The sequence below is a fragment of the Falco punctatus genome, assembly GCF_963210335.1.
Source record: "Falco punctatus genome assembly, chromosome: 8".
Lineage (NCBI taxonomy): Eukaryota > Metazoa > Chordata > Aves > Falconiformes > Falconidae > Falco > Falco punctatus.
Genome location: NC_137588.1, coordinates 64,096,396 through 64,119,447, shown reverse-complemented (window position 1 = coordinate 64,119,447; position 23,052 = coordinate 64,096,396). Strand labels below are relative to the sequence as shown.

Below are 23,052 nucleotides of genomic sequence, written 5' to 3'. Positions count from 1 at the left end.
TGGTATATACCGGCTATTCCTGAAAAGCCAAGTGACTCATTCATGTTACGTCTGTAATTCTCTTCGCCCTCCCTTCTTTTCTGTGCTGGCATACCAAAACCATGCATACAGCCTCAGGAAGCATCCGCTGACATTTTTGCCCTGGCACTCAGGATTTCCTATTCTAAGTTCAATTACAGGTGGATTAAATTTGACATGTGAATGATCTTTTTCTTTCTAATGAAAAACGTCATATCTATGAACAAAAATTGTTATGCACTTTTTGGATATTTTTGGCATTTGCATCTACCACTGAGGGTTTTTTAAAAAACTTCTGAAAAAAATATTTTCAAAACTAAAAAGTTTAAAAAAATCAGAAAGACACCATTTCCTCATGAGTTCTAATATTAATGAAAATTTTAATTTGTATTTCTCAGATGTATGCTCTACTGAAAAGACTTCACTGGGTGCATCATCTTAAAAGAGACAGGATTAAAAAAACTGTTCAGTAGTTTAATGTCAAATGCATTTTTAATCAAGGTGATCTAAACTGAGCAAGGAATGTCTTTTGAAGCATTATTTTCAAAGTAGTAAGAACCCCCTTGGCTTCTTATTTTTCTTCTACCATAGCTGATACCAGCATTGGTAAAAACTAGGATGCAGAAGCTTCTTACCAATTCTGTAGCTGTACCAGAAGCAGCAAATAGTCAATAGAAAACCAATTCCACACCCATACAGGTGGAAAATATAGGCGCCAACTGTATATACAGAAAATTCTGAACCTCTTACTGCCCCAGTTTTTCACATGTGCTTTACAAGGGCTTTATCATAGCTGTGAAAAAACTGAAAAAAGGACAACAGTATAGGCAAATGGGAAAAACTCATGCAAACAGCTTCTTGCAAATATCACTATTGGTTCCTGTGAGTTTTCAGGGTGCACCTTAAATCCAAGACTTTTTTTAGGTTGTTTTTTTTTCACTTTCCTTCTAGGCTGGCACTTGTTCTGGACTCATGATTCTGTGGTATAGCAAAGGAACACAGTCATAAAAAATTATTTGCTACTACTGTGTACTGTGAAAACTTTGGCTTCTTAAAATTAGCCTATACATAATTTGGCTGTTTCAGCAGGCTCTGATATTTTTCCCCACTAGGAATAAGCAAGAAACTGTAAAATCAAATTTTCACCAGTCATGGCCACTCAAAACATCTCACAGCTGCTGTGCTATGTCATGGTTTCCAGAAATCCTGCAGCGGGAACATTAGTAAGTATGCAGTCATAACTTAGTCTGTTTAATGCTTACAGGATCAAGGCAGTATGTTTTAAATAGCAGCAACTCTATAATGATATTGGCTACTGTTTACAAGAGCCTTGATCACTGATCTGTCCACATTCCTCTGATTCTTTCCCATGGTTCATTCCCCATTCAGTCCAACCTCCATGTATATTGTTGCCTCAGCGCATGAAAACATTCATTTTGAGGTCTGGCCAGCCAAGGAGGCAGTGGATTGCAGTTGATGTGGCTAATTCCGAAAGTTGTTTCTGCATCAGCACAAAACTGCAAGAAATCATTGATCTAGCTGAAATGAAGCACAAGACTGGGGGCTCTCCCTTAGAGAGAGAGGAAAACCCACCAAACTGGACCCATGCCACTTAGTTATGATCAATACCTTGAATTGCACCTGGAAACAAAGGCTGAGCTAGTACAAATGGTGGGAGGGCATGGCAAAACATCTCATGCAATTGTATTCTCAGCTTGCCTCAAGCGCAGGGCAGAAGAATTTATTCACTAACAAAGCTCAAGCCAGAGCCGAGAGATACAATGAGAAATTTAATGGTATGGGTCTGTCCCCAAATCAGAAAATTTTTATCTGTCATTACATCTCTTATTCTATTATTCTACTTCTGTTATCCTGGATCAGAAGAAAGATCCTCCTAGTCCAGCATCCTGATGGTTCTGAAAGTGGCTAGTCACAGAAAGAAAAATGTGAAGGCCATGTACATTATAGTTCCCTGATTTATTTCCCCATCTTCACATCACTTTTTGAACTCTGAACTTTCAGCTGCTAAGCATGCTGTGGCAAAGTCTTCTTTACATCCTACATCATTAACTATCATTTTTTGTTTAAACTTATTACGTGATAATTGCTTGTACTGGAGGAGACAGTGAACGATGGCAAACTATCCATCCACCCATTCTATAACAAATTTTCTAGACCTCACCTGTACCTCCTTTTAACAGTGTCTCACTTTCTGAGCCAGAAAACCCCTTCCACCTCTCTGCCTCCCTCTTCCTGTCTCTCAGCAGCCGGTCATTGTTTCTTGTTCTTTGTATCTCTCCTGCTTCTGGGCACTGAGCTCTACATGTTATAACCTCCCAAACTATTTCCTGAGTGTCAGTTCAGAGCCCATCACAGTATCTATATGGTTGAGATTTGTAACTGTTTTCCACCTGCATCACTTTGCAAACATTGAGTTTCACCTGCAATTCTCTTGGCTATTTGATACTGTGAAATCCTTATTAGCTTTCATTTTTACAATTCTGGATAGCTCAGTATCACCAGCAAGCTTTGGCAATTTCCTTACAAGTACACTGGATGGTGTTGGTGTGACTGCAACTCCCTCAACTCCCTGTAGAAACAGCTGTGTGACTACCCTCCTTATGAACGATTACAGACTAACAACGACCTGCTGAATTCTCTGACTCCAGACATACACAAGAACATACAAGGATGTGATGTGATCCTCAGCTCTGTGCAAGAAGCGTTAGCTTTGAGGAAACAAATAAAATAGTCTTACCTTTCCAAGAGGCACATTGACATCAAGGCCAAAGAATAAAGGCAAGAGAGAAGAACAAGAAGAGAAATAGAAACTGCAGAAGAAAAAGAGGATTGTGTAAAAACTAGAGGTCTTAGCAATGTAAGCATCAGAATTATTTTTGCTCTCTGTAGGACGACTAGAATAAGTATGCCTTTAGAAAACACTGTATTTCCCTAGCTATTTCTCTATGTACCATACCACCTCCCAGGCTTAGAAAATGGATAGCATTAATTTTGGTGATAATTACAATTGGCACCATATTGAAAGCCTGAGGTATAACTGTCACTATGAACCACCATGGGCTGACTGAAGTCACAAAGCTGGACATCAAAAACAGCACAGGTAATATTTTTAAGTGCGTTAAAAAAGTGCCTGCAATCCATGCTGCAAATAGTCTGGGAATATATATATATACACACATACATACACGCATAGTATCAAACCCTAACCATTAAATGTTTAATAATATGTTCTTGGAGGTCTCATTTTAATCATGAATATATTGTTTTCTGAGATGTAAATTTTTGTGAGTTTAAAGCTCTTCTGAAAACTGCCACTAAAAAAAGTCTCCTGTTCAAGGTCTCCAGTTGACCAATAGCGTAAGTTTTGCTTTCTTTATTTTCATCGCAAATTATCATCTGTTATTTTCCCAAGTTATATATATTACAAAGAAAGACACTGAGTCCTTGTATCATAAAAATACTGTCAGAAAAGCAGAAAGAATTATGTGTATCAAGTTTTGCATTACGCCCACTTGTTTCACTTTAGGGACATACATATAAACTTGAAAGGGCTCATTAGCACTACTGTCATTATATTAACATAGCCATCATTCCATATTACAGTTTACACGTGGATGTTAATATTCACTGGTGTAAGTACACCAGCATGGCTACCACTGGAAATGCACCTCACACCGGGCTGGCATTTCTAGAAAAGACATCATGGCTAGCAGCATGCTGTACCCATGCCATCATCTTTCTTCAACAATCTAACCTATCTGCAAGTAGCAAAACTCAGTGTGACAGAGTTGGCCTTACTCACCAACAAAAAGGCAGTGCTTAGTTGAGAGAGAGAGAAAGTATGTGTATGTATATATATAGTATATATAAGAATGTGCACATATAGTTCTTTTGACAGTTCAGTTTAAGGGCAAGATTCTGGTACTATATTTACGTTGCATTCCATTACAAGCTTCAATAAAGAGGACAGTGTCAGAACCTGAGCTCCCTAGTCCTGCCAGATAAGGACAACCTTCAAATCTTCACTCAATTTCATTCAGTCCTTCCTGCTTGCCAGTCTCACCTTGCCTGTATACCAACATGACATTTAACAGCCAAATAAAGGCTTCATCATTTGGTACAGTTATCATTCACCATAATTAAAAGTGTTTGGCATGTATTTTATAAAATGAAAGGTTGTGGAGGAGACTCTAAGATTAAAGTCTCTATATACTGAAACACAAACCGAAAGGAAAGCATAGTAGGACACCAACAGGTCCAGCTGATGCAGCTAAACAAAAAGGTTTTGTAGTTCAAGAGAACTAGGTCATTACTTTCAAAAAAGTTGATCAGCATGCTTCAGAAGCATAACAGAACCAACCTTTTCCTCCAGATCCTTAATTTGTCTCTTTTGGATGTCAGTTTTATCTTCTAAATCTCGAATCCTCTGAAAATCAGAAAAGAAAGCATCTAGACTAAATTCTCAGTAAATCTGCTCGGCTGAACAAGTTAGTTAATGTTCCAAGTGCCAAAAGCCTAGAAATTAACAAGTCCGTTTCTTTGGCAGCGATAATCTTGTGTAGTACTGCAACTCCATCCACTAACCCTGCCTAACCACAACTTTACTGTGTGCACAACTGTTCAAAATATGCTACTGCATATATATGTGTCAAATGCTGGAAATCAATATCGATAGTGGAACTGCTTCATATTACCTATTTTATCTTAATTCTGTGTTAAATAGATGGAAAGCATAAGGTCATGTTTATACTCTTTAGAATTATATCACGATTCGTTAAAATTTCTCAGTTTGATGTGTTGGAAGAGGATAAAAGTGTTATCAGATCTGAAATTATTAATGTATACATTTATACATTCACTCTGTGGTAAGTGGGATATATGTAACTTATAGACAAGGTGTATTTTTTTAGTAGAGCTAGGAACTTCTAGAGAAAAAAAAAAACCATGTAACATGAGTTAAACTTTTGGCCCCTTGGGCCAAAACAGAACAGGTAACAGATCTGCTAAGTATGAAAATGATGTCTTGAATCTCAGTATCTATTCAGTCAGGGCCTAAGACAGCTGGACAGCAAAGAGCAGAGATCCAAAGAGGCAAACCTGGAGACACCCAGAGAGCAGATGGCACTCCTGTGACCAGCTTTCTAATTGTCCGGAAGTGAGATGACTAGCTGATGAAACTCTTCCCTTCCTTGCCTTTCAGCCTTTCCCAACCCATCTGCAACTGAGGCTGGCTAAGTTGTTCAGAGAAGCCAGAACTGCTGTGGCAGTATTAATCAGGGCAGCAGTCATGGCTGAAATCAAGAAGCTCCTCACTCTGCGAAGGCCTGGTAAGAAGTAAGGGTGGACCCAGTCCTGAGTCTCCAACTCAGGATCTGGCAGCACTGCGAAAACGAAGTCCTCCTGTGAACCAGAAACCCTAACCACTGGGTGTATGTTTTCTCTTACTCTCACGAACATTTCAGTAAGTTCTGTTTCATTGTGCAACTGTCACATTAATCAGCAAGCTGTGACTGCTGTTTTGCTCTGGAATGTCACAGCTTGCAAAGTAGCAAACACTGGTCTTTGAAGGTGAAATGTAGGACTGTATCTCAGCAGTGAAACATAAAAACCGCCCACTTTGCAGGGGACAGAGCAGCAGTGTCTGGAAAAACAGATAGCTCCTCCTGTGTAACACAAGCCAGAAGCATTCATACAGTTCCTCTTGTGCCCAGTCCAGTAACCAGGGATGATCACTCTTATTACAAAGCCAGATTCATGCAGACAGAATTCTGCATGAAAACTTTGGTTTGGAATTTTAAAACTCAAAATACACCAAAACAATCCTCCACAAGCTAATATCATATGTGTTTGTGTACACAGTAAAGACATAAAATATGAAACAAAAAACTAGATGCCAGGTGCTCTCATGACCTGGAGCTTGTCTAAATTTGATCTCAGCTGATGTTCTCATACAGCAAAGCTGAGTAGATATACATGTGTGTGGTTCCTTTTTCTTACCTGATGAGCCTGCTGGAGTAGCTCCATCCTCTCCTGAAGAATCTGGCAATCATATTCTCTGCTTTTCCTCAGCATCTGACGTCTTAGTTTTTCTACTGCTGTTCTCAGCTCTTCCTGCTGTTTTTCAGTGAGTAGCTCCCCAAACTTTATCACCGTTTCTTGCTGCAAAGCATTGTACAAGGTGGCTTCAAGCTCCTGGATCCTCTGGTTGATGCAATACCAAAAGCCAGTTAGAGATGAAACATTGTTTAAAACACAGTGGGAACTGGGGGTTGGTGGCAGATTCAGGCGCCTGCATGAGAGGTGGTTCCTGTGCTCAAGTGCGCAAAAATGTGAAAAACAGAACTCACAAAATAGTTCAGCATTTTGACAAAAGGACACGAACTTTTATTTTTAAAATATTTTAATATTAATTTTCAAGGAAATCCCTCACACTTTTTTTAAGCAGTTACAGAGATGATTAGGAGCTGGATAAATTTTCATACCTATTTTATAAGTGTAAAGATGAGTATTTCACCAATTCTAACATATTGACCCATTGTACTAAAAAACAAAAGAGGAAAAGTTGAAGGTCACTGTCAGGCTACTTTACTCTTAAACCTGCTAATTAACGAGCATCCTCATTAACTTGACAAATCAATCATGATGAACTTGCACAGCCAGTTATCAGACCTATGTAACAGAATTTGATATAGCAGTGTTTAGAGCAGGAACTCTTGCTTTTTGTGGCATACTGTCTTCTTGCTATAACATATGCAAAACAGCCAAGATTCCAGATCAGAGTTCCAGTTGGTTGCACTGACTCTAGTTGCACAAGGTGACATTAATGAGTAGTATCTGCCTTTAACTGACAAAAGAGTTTCACACTTCAGGAGACCTGCCTTTTTGTGACATGAAAAAACTAGGTGTCATGTTGAAGCTGTGCAGATTGCATGGTAGTGCATTAAAGGAATGGGGAAAAAACCAAATAAATCTAAAAAGATACTACAGAAAAAGCAAGAACCTCTCTTCCTGATCCGACAGGAGCCTGTGTCCTGTCACAGTGCTGGCCAATATGTGCTGTAGAACCTCCTTTGTACATACCATGTATGCTTGGTCAAGAGCTTGCTTCCTGTAGTCCAATTCTTCCTCCAAATAGCCTTTTATTTTGCAAAATTGCTCCTACAATGAAGGGTCATTTGGACAGAAAAATGAATTAGTTACTCAAAGTATTTCACCAAGTTTTATTAAAGCAACTACAGATATCTGACTCAGGAGTAAAAGTCTTCAACTGACACTCTGCAGAGTTAATATCTGACTCAGCTAGAAAAGAAGGAAGGGAAAATAGCTGCGGATTGCTTTTTATGATAATACATTTGATCTACATGGAAATAAATCCATCATCTCGTTGCTGACTTCAGTGATATCGCCTAGCATTTCAGTAGTGTAATTCAGGGGTTTGTGTGTGATTTTTCTAAAGACACCTCCTCTGGTGTCGTGGACAACTCCTTTTATGCTTTCTATTTTAGAAGTGTGGAAGTGCAATAAACAGGAACTAAATGGGCATATATTCACATTATTTGGGCAAAGCTGCTGTGCTTTAACTTCTCAGCCTACCTTAAGCTGAACTGACCTAAGCATGGACATACTATAGGAACAGAACGTAAACCACTATAGCTACCCAACTCTTCTAGTTATGCTTGTTCATCTTGTAGGTTACTTCCATTGACTAGCATAAGAATAGGGTAAGGTACTAACTTTACTGGTGCTACAGGAAATTCAGTTCACCCGTGAATGTTCTGCCCTTCTGGATGATATTGGCTTAAAATGTAATGAAAGAAAACAGTGTGATAGTTCATTAGTTTCCCACGTACTGGTACTGAATAAAATGTGATACAACAGCTGATGTTTAGACTGTGAATCTTACAAGGCAAAAAGCGCAGTCATTTGCATCGCTGAAAATCACTGAGCAATGTTTGAGCCCTCTGTACTTATTAATACAGTCATCCTCATGGAAAAAGAAAGTTTTCAAATCTTCGGTATTTCTGTTTCTATGTTAGTCTGCTGTTGCATGTGAACCAAACAAGTAACAATTTTTTAGATCCACCAATAATCAGAGAAAGCCTGCATACTTGTTTTGCCAAAAGGCCTTTTCAGTTATCTTTCGGCACACCAAGTAAATGTGACACAGTCAGTGTCTTGCCCCTAAAATGTGTATTAAGGAAACTTCACTTACCATATCACTTTCCAGTTCCATCATCTTCTGATGCAGAGCAGCTTCAGCTCCCTCAATCTGCTGGATCCACTGGAAGGAAGACAATGAGAGCTGTGACCTGCTGTGTTTTCTAGGCACATGGGCAGTGGCAAGTGGGAGCTCTACAGCATCTTGTTAATCTATTTTTAGTAACCTACTTCTGGGCCCATGTTGAAGAGAAGCAGTAAGAGGATCGCCATTACTGCATCATGGGAAGATGGAAAAGCATACTTTCTTGGATAGACAGGGAACCTATTTCATCCCATGGATAAGGGCCCATGATGGGGCTCTAGCATCTCAAAAACAGCTTAGCTGTGTAGATGGCAATTTACTTTGCAGAGGAGAAATTGCTGAGTAGAATCCTTGGAAGCTGTCATGTTGACAAAATTGTGTGCTGCATTTGAGCCACAGAAAGCAATTTTAATCTGCCCTAATTTTTTTTTTAATTTTCAAAATAAGAAACTTTGACACATTATTTCAGCGGGAATTATGCATACATATTCCTTCAGAAGTTTTGAAAATCTCAGGACCAGAAATCCCACACTCCAGCTAATTATGGTTTAAATGTCTGATGGTTTCTCATTCCATTTACAGTAACAAGTTTCATTTGACATTATTTCTGTATTTGCAGTTGTTTTGAGTTCAAAGCTTAAGCCAGCTGAGTTTGATATTTTTGCTGCTTTAGCAAGGTGTTTGGGACTGTGCTGGCAGTTGGCTTTACCTGGAGAATCGCTTCCTACACTAGAAAAGTTTGACAATATTGACAACAATAACAGAGCAGAAAATATCCAGTGTTAGATGAGGCCTTAGATAACACACGAGAAAAGCAAGCACACAATTTACCTTCTCTGCCAAGGACAATACAGTGGAAGCCTGAATTATGGCCACTTGTTCTTCATTTCTTAAATTCTGTGAAGAGAGAGGGAAGAAGAAAACTGGCAGCACCTTCCTGCATGAATAAAGATAATTCCGGCTACAGACTAGGTCTACAGTTTTCAGGGGATCCCTGTAGTACCAAGTATCCTATTCCCATCGAAACAGCCTGTTAACATATTAAAAAGAACACTGCTTTTGCCTTCCTCCATGATATGGACTATATGTTTTCATCCCATTGCATCTTATGAGAAACAAACTAAAATTAGACCCATGTATCTGTTTTCATGCTAGTTTTACATAGCTGACTTTCCATTAAAGTTTTTGTAAAAATAATGCTGATTTACACCAGCATGTGAAGAGATAATCACGATCCTTCGTTTTTATTTCTTATACATTTTCTTAAAGCACATCTAACGTTGGCCAGATACAGGATGATCTCTTTTACATGACTAAAGTAGGCAGCAATGCCCACTTAGAAAGCCACAGGGAATTTGATAATTCTTGCCTATTAATGAAACTGTTTGCAGAGGAATCCTAGTCCTGATGAAGAGCAGTTGGCTCAGACTGCCAAGTTAATTCATGTGCTTTCCTGAATGACTGGAGTGCAGTCAGGCCCAGTTCCAAATATGAGTGACCTTTGGACACTCTTCCCAGTCTGCTAAACCAGACATTAAGGCTGCTACTTCATTACTAGTTCTCCGACTATTGAAATCTCACAAATCCTTAACTTAGAGAAACAAATACTCCTTAAATTAATTGTTCTGATATTACATAATTTAACAAGTATCTTAGAAAACAGTCATGATAATTATAGATTTCACTTACTCTACTGTACAAAATGCAGCTTCTAAAGGGAAAACACCTCCCACTTTAACTTACCCCATTATCACCTAGGATGTCTAACTGCTTTATGAGGTCTGGGATGCTGACATCCTGCAAAGACAGAATAAGGTAAAGGCATGGCATGCACATTTTATTACAGCTGCAATATTCATCCCTCCTATGAACCACGTTGAAATCAACCATATTGTTTTATCCCATGGAAATGCACCACACACTGATTTCAGTTGCCTTTGAGCCAGGTTTTATCATTACGATGAAAATTATGAGTCCAATTCAATTGTGTCAGTCATCACACACCCTTACATTAGACTGAGTTTAAGTGCTTAAAGTTTAGTGTAGTTATTAGCAGAGATGAATGTAATGGGTTATAAGGGCAGCACCATCCACTCCTGTAGTTAGAAGTGCTGCCTTATAAAACTGACCTACCTTAACTCCTTCCTTCATGCAGTAGATCTGTAGAGCACTCACACCATCTGAGAATGGGTGAATCTGCAGATTAAATGGTGGGGAGCGTCTCTCTCTTTCCTGGAAGTAAATTGAAAAGATGCCAGAGAACATATTAGAATGAAGGAGATGCACACAGAACTCATTAAATGCCATAGCTACTGTTTATATCATTCTTCACAAATCCAAGCTCTTCATTTTACAAGTCAAAGAAACAAACATTTAGACTTAGTCTGAAAAACAGTGTGCCGAGTGGGATAGGATCCTGAACCCAAGCTAACTATTTTACAGGAGACTATTTATTTGATCAGTTATTTTCCTTTGCAAATTGTCTGCGAAAAGGCTAAGACACTCAAGTGCTTTGCTTAATGAAGTGCTGAACAACTACTTCTTGTAAATACACCCTTTAGAAACAGGTATTTGACTTAAGACTGCTAGGATACTCAGATTACACATTTGCTCATCCTGGTATGCTGCATGTTCTGATATCTGTGAAAGGTAGTAAGTTCAAAAAGGTTGATCAACTTAGCTATTTATACACCTTCATTGCATAAAATCTACAAATATTTGTCCAGTTTTAAAGTACCAAAGACAAAAATAAAAATGTGAAGATGTTATTTCCCTTTCAGGTATCCAGGCAAGCACAGAAGTGAAAATCAAATTTCACTTTCAGATATATTTTTTGTTTATGAACATGTAACTCACTTGATCAGTCCAGTTCCATGTCATATGAAAACACAGCTGTCACGTAAAACTGTAGGAAAGTTCTATAAATATGGGACACATCTGTCCCAGCACTGACTCAGGAGAGCCAGGAAAGGCTCTGTGTTACCTACAAGGCCTTGGACAGCAACTGAAAAGAACAACTGAGAAATAAACCAGCTTATACTGGAAAAAAGACCAGGTGGAAGCAGGCACGCCTAAGAATCTATAACAAGGGGCCGTCTGGGAAGAGGGACACTGAGGTTCAACCCAGTCCTCTGGCTGCCTGCAGGGGCTTCTGGAGCTCCTCCATCACCCTACAGTGTCACCTGAGGGACCTTTCTTACCTAACACAGCTCACAAGAGAGCTCCTCAAGAGGGAACATGTCCAGTGCCTGCAGAAGTGACAGTGCTTGCAAGTGGGCAGACAAGCTGTCTCTATTCACTGTGCAAGGGCCTACAGCCTCCAGATGCAAATTAGGACAACTCCAGACCAAGCACTATATGCAACACAGGTGGGTGCTGTTGGCTTTTCACACATGCCAGCGCTGGCAAGCATGAAGATAAAAGGCTGCAGGAGCAAGACCACATTCACCTATATAAAATGTCTCTTACCCCTACCACAGTGGCAGGAAACTAAGGCACAGAGAGATTACATCTAAAAGTGCCTCAGCAATCAATAGTACAGAAGCTGTTGCAAACCACTGTGCAGGGAGCCTGTGTTCCTTGGGCACCTTGGCTCTGTAGCCCAGCTGTCCTCAGGTGCTCACAGCAGGGCAGAAGCCCCCAGCACAGCACAGCCCACAGCTGCAGCCCCAGGGAGCCCCAGCCATCCCCCAGCAGGGCTGGAGTGCCTGCGGGCTCTCAGACACCTGGCTTTGGCTCCCTCCACCACATGAGCCAACGTGCACAGTCCTCCTCTGCAACAAGGAGAGCTCTAACCACCCAGTACAGATTGGTTTGAGTAAGACAGCCCCCATCTCCTCTCACAGCCCAGTTGCCCACAGAGAAAAGAATTCAAGATTCACTGGCTCAGAGGGGACGAGGTACAACAACCCTTTTACCCCCATGGGTATGGTACTAGAATACAACAGCCCTGGGTCCAATACTTTCTTACAAATGCTTATGCAATTTCATCGATCATTGCTGATTCAAACTTCAAAGAGTTCCAGTCCTTCAAGCACAGGGCTAGAGAGGTGCACTTCTCACAGCAGCACTCTCAATGAAACTTGAACTCTTGTCTCATCACCCTTGCTGAAAGAGGGGAAAAGAACAAAGCCATTGTACATCAGCATTAAGGTTTTCTTAGGGGGAAACAGGGCTTTGAAGACCCTGAAGAGGGAACTGTACCTGCATCTCTGACTTCTTAGAGGAACACTCTACTCTTCAGCTATTAGAGATAAAAGCACGCTCAACATTTCTTTCTCCTCCAAGACCTGTTCAGGTTCATAAAAAAACCAAACAAAACAACAACAAAAAAACCTGGATGCCTATTCTCAGGAGGGATCTTAGCTGTGAGCCAGGATGCAGCCCTGAGCAAAGTACATGAGGATGGGGTTTAAGCCTTGCTTATTCGGTTAATTTAAATGTAGTTAATTTCTGTCCATTTTAGTAGACTCCAGGCCAGCAATAAGAACAAAGCATGTTCACAACAGACTGCTCCAAAGTACTGGAAAAACCATATCCACGGGTGTGGTAACCAAGAGCCGTACTGACACTAATCAGTTAAGCTCATTTATGCACACTGGGCACCTAGCCCAGAGAGAAGTGAACCAGTCAGGTATGGAACTTACTATTTCCAGGACTTTGGAGCTGACATACTTCAGCTCACAATCAAAAATTCTGGGCCTTATTTGTTACTCTGTTCTATCACTACAATGTTTGCGTAAACACTTGATTAAAGTTGGTGTCCAGTACAAGTGCACTAGTTTAATTTGCTACCAGATCTACTGTAACTGAGCTCATCCATCACCTCCAGCTCAAGGTTGCGGAACTCCAGCAGCTCATTCTGGTCTCGGGCATCCTGTAGCTCCTGTTGTAGACGGTTGTTTTCTGCTTCCAGTTTCTCTATCTAATAGAAATACGTACATTCAGGATCTGTGTGACTGTTACAAGAAACACTGAATATCTGGTGAGTAATAGTTGAGGTAGCATAGGCAGAGCGAAATCCAAACTCTAGAGATGGTTCACTACTTGCTGTTTTACCTCAGTCTTTGGTTTACAGGTGAACTTCTTGTCAAAATCCTAAACTCATAAAATGCTTAGGCTGGAAGTTTTCCTAAAAAAATCCAATACTAGGGGAGATCAGCAGGGAAGTTAACTCTACAGAGGTGTCAGGTTTGCCAACAGATTAGTCTGCACTAACTATTAAACACACTATTCTTACGGAAAAACACTGGAATAGATTGTCTGGGGAGGGATGCGGAGACATCATTATTGGAACAGTTTGGATAAATGCCTATCAGGAATGACACAGAAACAGCTGCCCCTGCCTTGGAGAAGAGCTTGGGCTAGGTCAGATTCCCAGTACACTACAGTACATGAAGCACAGATGCCAATGGAGGGAGAGCTGTCTTTGTGGAGAGTTACCTGAGCAGCCATTCCACCCATGCAAGCACCTGGGTGAACTGCACGTCAAGCATCTCCACATGAGTAGTTCTGTCAGTTAGCAGGTAAGATTTAAATACCACCACAGCTGTCCCTAGCTTGCTTGTTGTGGACAACCCCACCACTAGCTCTTCAGCCTGCTCTCTTCTGCAAGTCTCTAGCCAGTGCCAGGACATGTATTTTGCAGTCAGGTTGTCCAAGGAGGGCCCAGACAAGGACAACTAAGAAGCATGGTAAGCCTGAGGTCAAATGAGCCCCCATGGGTCAGTCTGTCTGGATGGGGAAGGATGGCACAGGACTGGAGACTTGTTAGGGGCATTTACGGAAGGAGAGAAACACAGACTAAGAAACCTCATCTGGGGAGGTGAAAGACAGCAGGAGAGATGGTGCTGGTAGTTATCACCTCTTGCTGATGGCAGTCATACGTATGACCAGTGCTGTTACTGTTGGCAATACACAAGCAATGTTGAAGTCCTTCATATCCTTATATTCCATGATTAAAAATACATACATACATACAAATATATATACACACACAAACAGGTGATATTCCTAAATGCATCAAGGGACTGAACAGTGCAAGTTCTGCTGGACCTAGGGATGACTTTAAGCCCTTAACAGAACAGGGACTAGGAGTGTGAAAGGGTTAGAGGGTGACTGCATTTCTACTGCTATTTCATTTCAAGAAGCTAAGCTCAGACACCTTGCCAGTGCAGCAGCAGCAGCAGACCCTTCAGTGCAATTCTACTGGAACACAAAGGTCTGCGCCAGAACGACGAGCAGAGCTTCCAGCTCTACTGGAGCTTATCAGCCAAGCTGCTGCACCAGCAACTGCCAGCAACAACAGTGCCTAATCAGAGCTGGAGAGGGCTTGTCTTTCCGTATGTTATCCTGTCTGTGTTAATCTGTGCTGTTCTATCCTTATACTATCCCTATAAGCACCAGACTGCATGTCCAAAAAGTATATTGCAGAATCCAGATTACCCTTCAGAGTGAACATGCAAAACTTGGGAACTTACCTTGTCTAAAAGCTCTTGGTTCCTCTTAATGAATAGCTGTTTGTCTTCCACCCAGTGTGAGTCCTGTTGGATGAACAAGTACTATTACAGAATAATCAAACTCTGTGAGATTGGGTGCATTTATTGAAAATTGGAGCCTCTTTACTGAACAGTGACATTACATTTCATGGAAGTCCATATTGAAATTGTGCTAGGTATTCTGCAAACAGAGCAGATAAGAACCAAAACAGAAAAGGAAAATACACAAAAAGTGCTTACCTGCCCTTTCTGTGCCAAAGTTTTCTCCAGATCTTCTATTTTGGCTTTATATCTCTGGACTTCAGCTTGGAGCTGCTCCTGAGCCTGTTGAAGTCAGGCACAGCATGAAATAGTAAAAAAAGCAGCAATGTGACCAGTATTAAAAGAAAATCAAACACAGCAGAGTCTGGGTTTATGCTGTTGCTTCCAATGAGTGAGTAACCTTTATGAAGACTCTGGCTCAGCGATGTTTTGTGCCACTCCTCAGATTGGCATACAGATGACCCAAGGGAACAGAGAGGTAACAGATCAGTCCCCTCTCCCCAGTCAAGCCTATTATTACCAAGTATTGCATTAGAGTAGCAAAACACAAGCTCAGGTATTCAGGGTGACAGGCTTTGCTCAAAGATCCTTGTAAGGGGCAGTCTCTGAATTGAAAAAAAAAGTCCTTAGTAGATGAGAGTGCCAGAAGCTAGCAGAAAGAAGCAATTAAAACTGCCTGGGGGGCTCTTCAAGAGCCGACTCAACAAGCTGTGATCTCACAGCTGACACTGTTTTAAGCAGGAATTTGGGCTGGAGACCATTTGAGGTCCCTTCCAGCCTGAACAATTCTACAATTTAATCAGAGGGACAACATTTTTAGCCTTGGAAGATTTACTGTAGTCTGCATCACACTTAAATTTGAATGTAATTTGCATTTCTCTGTTTGACACATTCAGGTGAACATTCCTGAAGCTGGCACAATGTGTGCCTTTGTGAAAACCCACAGGCCTCTATTTTCCTTTAAACCCCATACTCTCACACCTGGACAAAAGATGAGAAACCCCATGTGATTCTGCACTGAATTGCAGAAATGCCTGCTTTGGCATTCCTGCTCAGCTGTAGTTTTCAGGTTCAGGCAGAGGACAGCCCCTTGTAAACTGAGTGATTGCATCCATTCTTAATTGTCACTCTCTTTAAATGTACCCAGCAAATGAGTGAAGCGGACATCTCTCAGTTGTATGGATGCTGTATGCAACTCCATTACCTTGTACATCACTTTGAGGGGTTTGTACGTCTTGATAGCAATGAAATGCTTTCACCCTCAAACAAATACTAACCTTGGCTTCTCTTTCAGCATCTATGATGCCTCCTGTCTGCTCCTGCAGCAGTGCATATGCTCTCTGCAGGGCCTGGTACTCCTTTGTCAGCTGTCGAAACCGCAGCTCTGATTCTTCCGCTGCTAAACCGCACTGCCAAAGCAAAGAATGTAAATGTGATTTGTTAAGCACAACAGTTGGTTTACAGGTCTTGATTTGGTGAGCTTGCTGTGATATGAAGTAACAAGAATGTGGAATTTATACAGCGTTTATAGATCTTGTAGGTTAAAGAAATGTGATGTTTATTTTCTTGAAGGGGGAAAGGAAAAAAATAATCTCAGATTGCGATGAAGTCATAGCTGTAGACTCTATAGATTATGTTTTGAAGGAACCTCTCAGCGTTTCAGTAACCAAAATTGAGGCCAAACTTAATGAAGAACTTACCACTCAATATGCACTACAAAAACCTAACTTTTTTTAAGAGTCTGGCCACTTGTTTTGGAACTCAAAGTCTCTTGAAAACCTGTCCATGCCTATGGAAACAGTCAGATCTTACCTCATCCAGATCATCATCTGGGGTTGCTGGTGTTCTATCTGTTCTGTATGAGGCCACAGAGGATGTTTCAGAGTCCATGGAATCATCATCGTACCCAAAAACTGTATCTACCACATGTCTCTAAAGAAGGGAAAACATGATTTCTGAATCTCCTTGGTAACAGGTAGCATGAGTTTCTGATGCGAGGGAAAGGTTCGTTCAAAATCACACTGCTAGTTACTTAAAAAAGGCAATATGAAAAAAGAGCAACGGGCTACCCCTGCAATTACTATCACCAAACAAATCCAAAAGGAACTATGTTGAAGATTAGGTCTTGTGCTGGTGAAGAATGAGTGTACCAAGTAATTCTGAGCAGAGGATCTGGCTCAGTCTAAAACTTGGAAAGCATAATGGCAGCAGCAACACGCTGAAGTCTCTGCCATTGCAGGAAGGCAGGAGCATTGTCTGTTAACCCCAAAGCTGTTCAGAAGACATCTACCAACATGCAGACTGGTGTGCAAACCATATGGTGTGTAACACCAGAAAGAGCTGGAAATGTGTGCAGACTAGTGAACCCTCCTCCTTCTCTCACAAACACCACCGGTATTTTTAATATCAGTGCTTTTCTCACTGATACTGCTGTTGGAGTAAGTGAGTGAAAGCTATGCTAATACAAAACCAGCGTGAAGGAACTTTTCTCTCGCACATCTTTCCAGTACCATAGTAACTGCCACGTTGTAAGAGATTGCTCGTGCTACACATTTTGGTTCTATGTCTGACACCTCACTATCTCCCATCTCAGTAATGGAATTAAATCAAATTAAAACTGTGAGTCATGTTCTATGAAGGTACAGAAGCTTGACCCTGCAGGCTTGGTTTCAGGGTACAGATCTGGGCATTTAAATACTTAGCTTATGAATAATTCTACAAACTGATTGACAAGCATTTCAGATGCACTTCTGCTTTGCAACACTTTTCACTTTTGCTGACAGGTTACAACCTTCTAAACATGGAATTTAAATCACACAAAAAACATGTACCAAAGATGCCAATAACCTTTTGCATATATTATCTTTTTCTGTTCATTATTTTTTTTCAAGTGAAGACAATAGCCATATTCTCCCATATTATAATCTCTGGCTTCGAAGTAAAGTTGACTGATAAAAACACTTTTTAGTCCTTGTCTCCTTATGTCTGCTGTACATTGTTTCAAAACCCATACAGAACAATGTGATGACACATCTAGGATTTACTGGTCTGAAATTCTCTGTGTGTAGGATAGCACTGCATTACTTTCACAGAACATGGCTGACATACTAAAGGATGTCCTCGGAGGACAAAGAACAACCAAGCTCTGTTTTCTACACAGTATTTCCACTTTCTGGATCTGAGACGTGACTGTTGCAAAATCATTCTTCACATTTAGATGATAAAGGATCTATTTGAACCACTACTGACTACTTGGCTCTAAAATTGTAAATTATACCAGCTTCTGACTTGACCCAATTCCAAGTAATAAAACAGGTAACCAAAGGCCTGTGGATCTGAGCAGGACAGAATAACACTCAATTTCTCAGGGAGAAACCTCCGCTTCAAGAATAAAAATGCACAAGAACTTTGTTTTAGCCCATATGTGCTGTGAAAAATAGACAGCAAAAGATAGATGGGAAGATCTCTGGAAACGTAAATACATCTCAGCATAATAGACCTTGAGAACAATATTTATAGAAACCAGATGGAAAGAAAATTGTTACTATTTCAAGGGGAAAAATAGTACCATTTTTTCCAAAAATAAAATAGCTATGCACCCTTAACTGAATTTCCAAGTGGACTTAAAAAGCTCTCCCAAAGTAACTAAGGTGTTTATAAACCTGATCACTAAAGCAGACTGTTATAATCACAAAGCTCTCTTTAATCAGATTGGTAAAAGTATGCTTTCCTCAGAGCCTACTAGCTCTGTATATAAGCTGAAAACAATTTTTCCTCTTACCTTAATTGGCTTTGAGCTCCTTTTATGTTTTCTGCGACGAATGAGTTTCTCTCTGTCCTAGAAAATAAGATTTAAAAGTTACTCTCTCTTCTTTTGTTTGCAGCTGTAAAAGGACATATCTACAGAGGAAATAAAACACTTGGCTTCTATCAAGTCTCCATCCATACATTCAAATAGGAATCTGATTCCAGGTGGAACAGAGGATTCATATCCAAATCTGTACATGTGTTGGCCGAAAACTACTTGAAGAAGGGAAGATAGGATATCTGAAAAAAAAAACCCAAACCCCTCTTGTTTGACAAGACACTGATGGATTTCCTGTTAAAAATCACTGGGAGGCCTGTTGCAGGCTTGGGCTTTGTGTAAGAGGCTGTCTACCTTCCCTGCAGAAGGGATGCTGCTTCTGTCTCAAAGTCATCAAATGTTGGTAGTGATGATCTCACCAGTCCTAGCAATGATGTCTTAGAAGAGGGAACAGCCTGTTTTGGAGTCTCTCTCCTTCCTCTCGACATCATAATGCAAGGTCAGGTGAAAAAGAAATTGTCAGTATTAAGTGACAGAAGAACTACTCAATCACCCTCTAGCAGCTCACACTTTCCCAGCACATGATATCGTACTGTGTGCCTGCCTCTTGTTAAGGAAACTTTTTAATGGTAGCTTAGTTATACCCTGCCTTGTGAACATGTAGCTATCTTCCCAAGCTCCACAGTTCTTAGTCTGTGTTCATTTCTAGAGCTCAATTCACACACAAGAGTTATGCTTTTGAGTTGTAGGGGCTGATGCCCCACTAGAAATTCAGTTAAACTGCACCCATGCATACCTACATCTAAAAATTTGCAGGTGTTAAAAATAAGATATTAACCCTCACACCTCTAGTTAGAAGACATACTATCAGTGGTAAACTGTGCACAGGAATCCTCCCTAGTTTCCCAGTGCTCTGGACATACCCTTGTTAACTCATCAATTATGTTCTGTTGTTCTATGACTTGAAGCTTTAAGAATTCAGTTTCTTGTTCCTCATTAGCCTGATCCAGGTCATTGAGAGATCTTAATTTCTTTAGAGGAGGATGTGATGTCATTTTTTCTCTCTGTGGCAAGACGAAGAAAGAAAGAAAGTAAGATCCACCAATCAGAAGACAAAAGACCACCTTTCAGTCAAAAATCAGGCATTATCTTTCATTTAAGTTGTACAGCCCTTTAAATATACTTCAGCGACGCCATTTTTATAATTTTATTAATACTTGTCAGCACTTCTTAACAATAAAGCAGCACAGAAAGGCTGAGTTCTTCAACCAGAACAACAAAGCTTTAACTATTTACTTATTGCGTGGCATACAACCTCTACAGCAGCACTTAAAGGTCATATACCATAGCTCTTCCTTTGCCATGCACCAAGATGCCTCAACACATGGCAAATACAGTAGAACTCCCTATCTTTCCAGTGGGTATGCAAATAGTATCTACACCCATGACCCCATGCCCTTACTGATACCCATCGTATCACCACATACAGTGAGGAAATGGACATGCTTTAATCATGTGAAATACATGCATCCAGTCAGAACAGGAGGAAAGGCAAAAGATGTGGTACCAGATCTATTTTAACTGGAAGTCCACATCCCGCCTGCTCCTGGGCATTTGTGGGAGAAAAGATGACTACAGCCCATAAGAATCACTCTAGCCACCCACATCTTGCTAACTTCCATAATCTGGGCATTTACAGAGTAAAGAGCAGATGTCAGGGACCTAAGATGTGCTATGCCTGCATATATTCACCAGTGGTGCTGCTCACTGATGCCTAATGCATGCAGATCCAAAGTCCCTTCTCTTTGCTGTGGGAGAGCCCAGGGGGCTGTGATCTGTACTACCACAGCTGTGGAAGAAGAATTCTGACCCGTGACACCCACAGTAAGTTTATTGGTCTTCTGGGCGTGGGTGAATTGCAGAGTCTTGAAGTGGATTAACCTTGTAACACTAAAGCCTTTTTTCTTTAAGACAAAAAAGTGAATCTGACCATCTCATCCTCACTGGCAGGAAAGCTGCGTTCATTGCAGAACAGTCAGCCTGCTCAAGATGAGAACAGTGGCTACTGCAATCCAGAGACAAGGCATGCAAACACACTTAGCACAGGAAGTCATCTCAGCCTGCCAGCTTACATCAGAACTTCCGCCTCCTTTTTCTATTAATGCCAAAGCAACAACAGTGCCTGCATAGGGACTGCATTCTGACTGATACTCAGGACAATTCCATTTGAAGGATACACTGGCATAACTGCTTTGACCCTGCTTCATGAAAGTGATAACCCTAGCCAAACTTGTAACACCATCACTCTCCCTGTCCCATATCCATCTACCATGCATATGCTTTATGGAAAGATTGTACATGCTCAGTGCCAGAACAGAATGTTACTTTGCCATCATCAGCTCTAAAAAGAACAGGTACATTCAAAGACAAACACCATGCTGGCTGAAAACATCACTCTTAAGCTTCCTTTTTGAGTTCCAGATGCAAAACAGCACGGTGGGATATGACTAAATGATTCGACTTTTTTTTCCTTTTTCTTTTTTAAAAATTTGAAACTCAATATTCTAATTTTTGGGGATTGTTAATTATGCATTCACTTAAATATATTGCACATGTATGCATAATACACAATGCTACAGTATGCAAGTCCAGTATATACAGACTTAAGCACGGTTATATCTTATCAATAGTATTACACACTATATACAACATGTTTTCTCTATGTATATATATGCATACACTATGCAGATGTGGCCACCGTAACAGACATAGATCATACAGTGATCCTCATTTTGCTCTTAAGTACCAACCATTTCTATATTTTCTTTAGTGACTGCTTTCAGTTTATCTTCCATGCGCTGCAAAGACTGCATAAGTTCATCATTTCTCTTCGTGAGGCACTTGTTCTTTTCCAGAAGAGGTTTACACTGTTTCTCAGCTTCTCGGACACGCTTCAACTGGGTTGATAATAACAATTAATGACTGTAAATTATGCAAATAAAAGGTATATTTTCCTCCCTCCTTTCTTAAAAGAACTTTCGTTAGTTCCCTGTTGGACTACTGTCCAAGTAAAATGCCAAAGTGATCTAATGGAACTGATGCTTACAGCTTCCATAACTAGTTTTACCTGTAAATCTCAAAGCACAATTCTGCATATCTGTTTCCAAAAGACGGCTTTATCTATAGGAAAATTCAGACATACAGATAAAGCAACCTTTATCTTTTTTTTTTTTTTTGGCAGTTTACCTGCAAGAAACTCACTGATTTTCTCATTGAAAGACAGATTTGCAAAGGTACCTACTCAGTCTGGATCACAGCAATACCAACATAGTTTTAAGTGTGGTTCTTAATGCCCCCCAGTGAAATACTTGTGCACATGCACAAGCACAATGAACTTTGGTTTAAATAAACAAATTACATAACATTTAAACAACAGATCCCGTAAGATAGGAAGGTATCTTAGGGCATGCTTGGAAGTTCCAGTATTGGTACAACAAGAGTTTTAACCAAGATCTCTTCCTCTGAAAAATTAGTTCCAAGCAGTAATACTGAGCGTTTTATTGATATTTCTTTTTCTAAGAGCGCCCAAGGAAGATGGCATATGGCTGTGGAAAGACATCTTTGTGTCCAGATCATCTCTCAAAGGCACTGTCCCAGTTCTCTATTACTGTTTGTCACTGGGAGGTTGCAGTTCTGCTGAGGAAAAGACCAAGAGTTTTCTGTAGCTATTAAGCACAGTTAACCACATCTGCTTACATCATCGTAGCATCTCACATTAAACTAACCCCAATGATTTTGTCTGAAGCAGGTAAGCAAGTACTGGGAGACCCCTCCTGCTAACAGAAAAAGGGGGAGCAGCTAGGAAGCAGTTACATCTTTGACCAGCACAGCTGTGGGCAAAACAGCCATCTGTTCTACCCTAAGAATGAAGTTATCTGTTGCTAGTCTGAATGTTTCTTAAAGTGTATGGTATTTCCAGCAGTACTTCTGGTCACATTTAACAAAATGTGTTCACTGTAGTCACATTGTGCAAGATACAGCTTAGAAGCCTTTTAAAATCATTTTTTTTCCTTGTGAAAAAATAGGCTGAATATTTAATGACAAGCAACAGGTAATCAAGCTGACTCAGACTCCAAGCTATTCAGTATCACAGAAATTTGGGGATTGAGAGCTTTTCATAACTGAAAAGAGACACATGAATATATCTCTAATTTGCAATCTTGATATGACATTATTTTGCAAATATTACATTAAGAACATTGAGGAGATTGAAGCCAGCTAAAGTGATACGAAAGGAGTGCATTAGGACTCCTAGCTCAGGATAAAAAAAGTAAATTCAAAAAAAAGTAATCAAGAGCTGAATTTCAGCACCGTCATCTTTAATCACAGACGTAGAAACATGGACAAGTTAAAAAGCCAGGGTGCTG

General features: G+C 40.4%; 1 protein-coding gene across 9 annotated transcripts in view; it reads right to left on the bottom strand.

Annotated features, from left to right (window-relative positions):
* JAKMIP2 (janus kinase and microtubule interacting protein 2) overlaps positions 1-23,052 on the bottom strand; it is a 75,290-nt gene that overhangs the window by 14,000 nt on the left and 38,238 nt on the right. For 4 of the 9 annotated variants that reach the window (XM_080397833.1, XM_080397830.1, XM_080397831.1 and 1 more), the window contains exons 6-21: positions 21,436-21,582; positions 19,549-19,689; positions 18,602-18,658; positions 16,633-16,752; positions 16,098-16,229; positions 15,019-15,102; positions 14,761-14,823; positions 13,107-13,205; positions 10,415-10,513; positions 10,025-10,078; positions 9,113-9,178; positions 8,252-8,320; positions 7,120-7,197; positions 6,037-6,240; positions 4,400-4,465; positions 2,777-2,849 (exon numbers count right to left, since the gene is read on the bottom strand). In XM_080397833.1, coding sequence (XP_080253959.1) covers positions 2,799-2,849; positions 4,400-4,465; positions 6,037-6,240; positions 7,120-7,197; positions 8,252-8,320; positions 9,113-9,178; positions 10,025-10,078; positions 10,415-10,513; positions 13,107-13,205; positions 14,761-14,823; positions 15,019-15,102; positions 16,098-16,229; positions 16,633-16,752; positions 18,602-18,658; positions 19,549-19,689; positions 21,436-21,582 — 1,530 coding nt within the window. In that variant the 3' untranslated portion in view covers positions 2,777-2,798. Of the gene's footprint in view, positions 1-374; positions 2,850-4,373; positions 5,421-6,036; positions 6,241-7,119; positions 7,198-8,251; positions 8,321-9,112; positions 9,179-10,024; positions 10,079-10,414; positions 10,514-13,106; positions 13,206-14,760; positions 14,824-15,018; positions 15,103-16,097; positions 16,230-16,632; positions 16,753-18,601; positions 18,659-19,548; positions 19,690-21,435; positions 21,583-23,052 lie in introns of those variants that run through there. The other 5 variants (XM_080397829.1, XM_080397836.1, XM_080397835.1 and 2 more) reach the window with 5 other exon arrangements.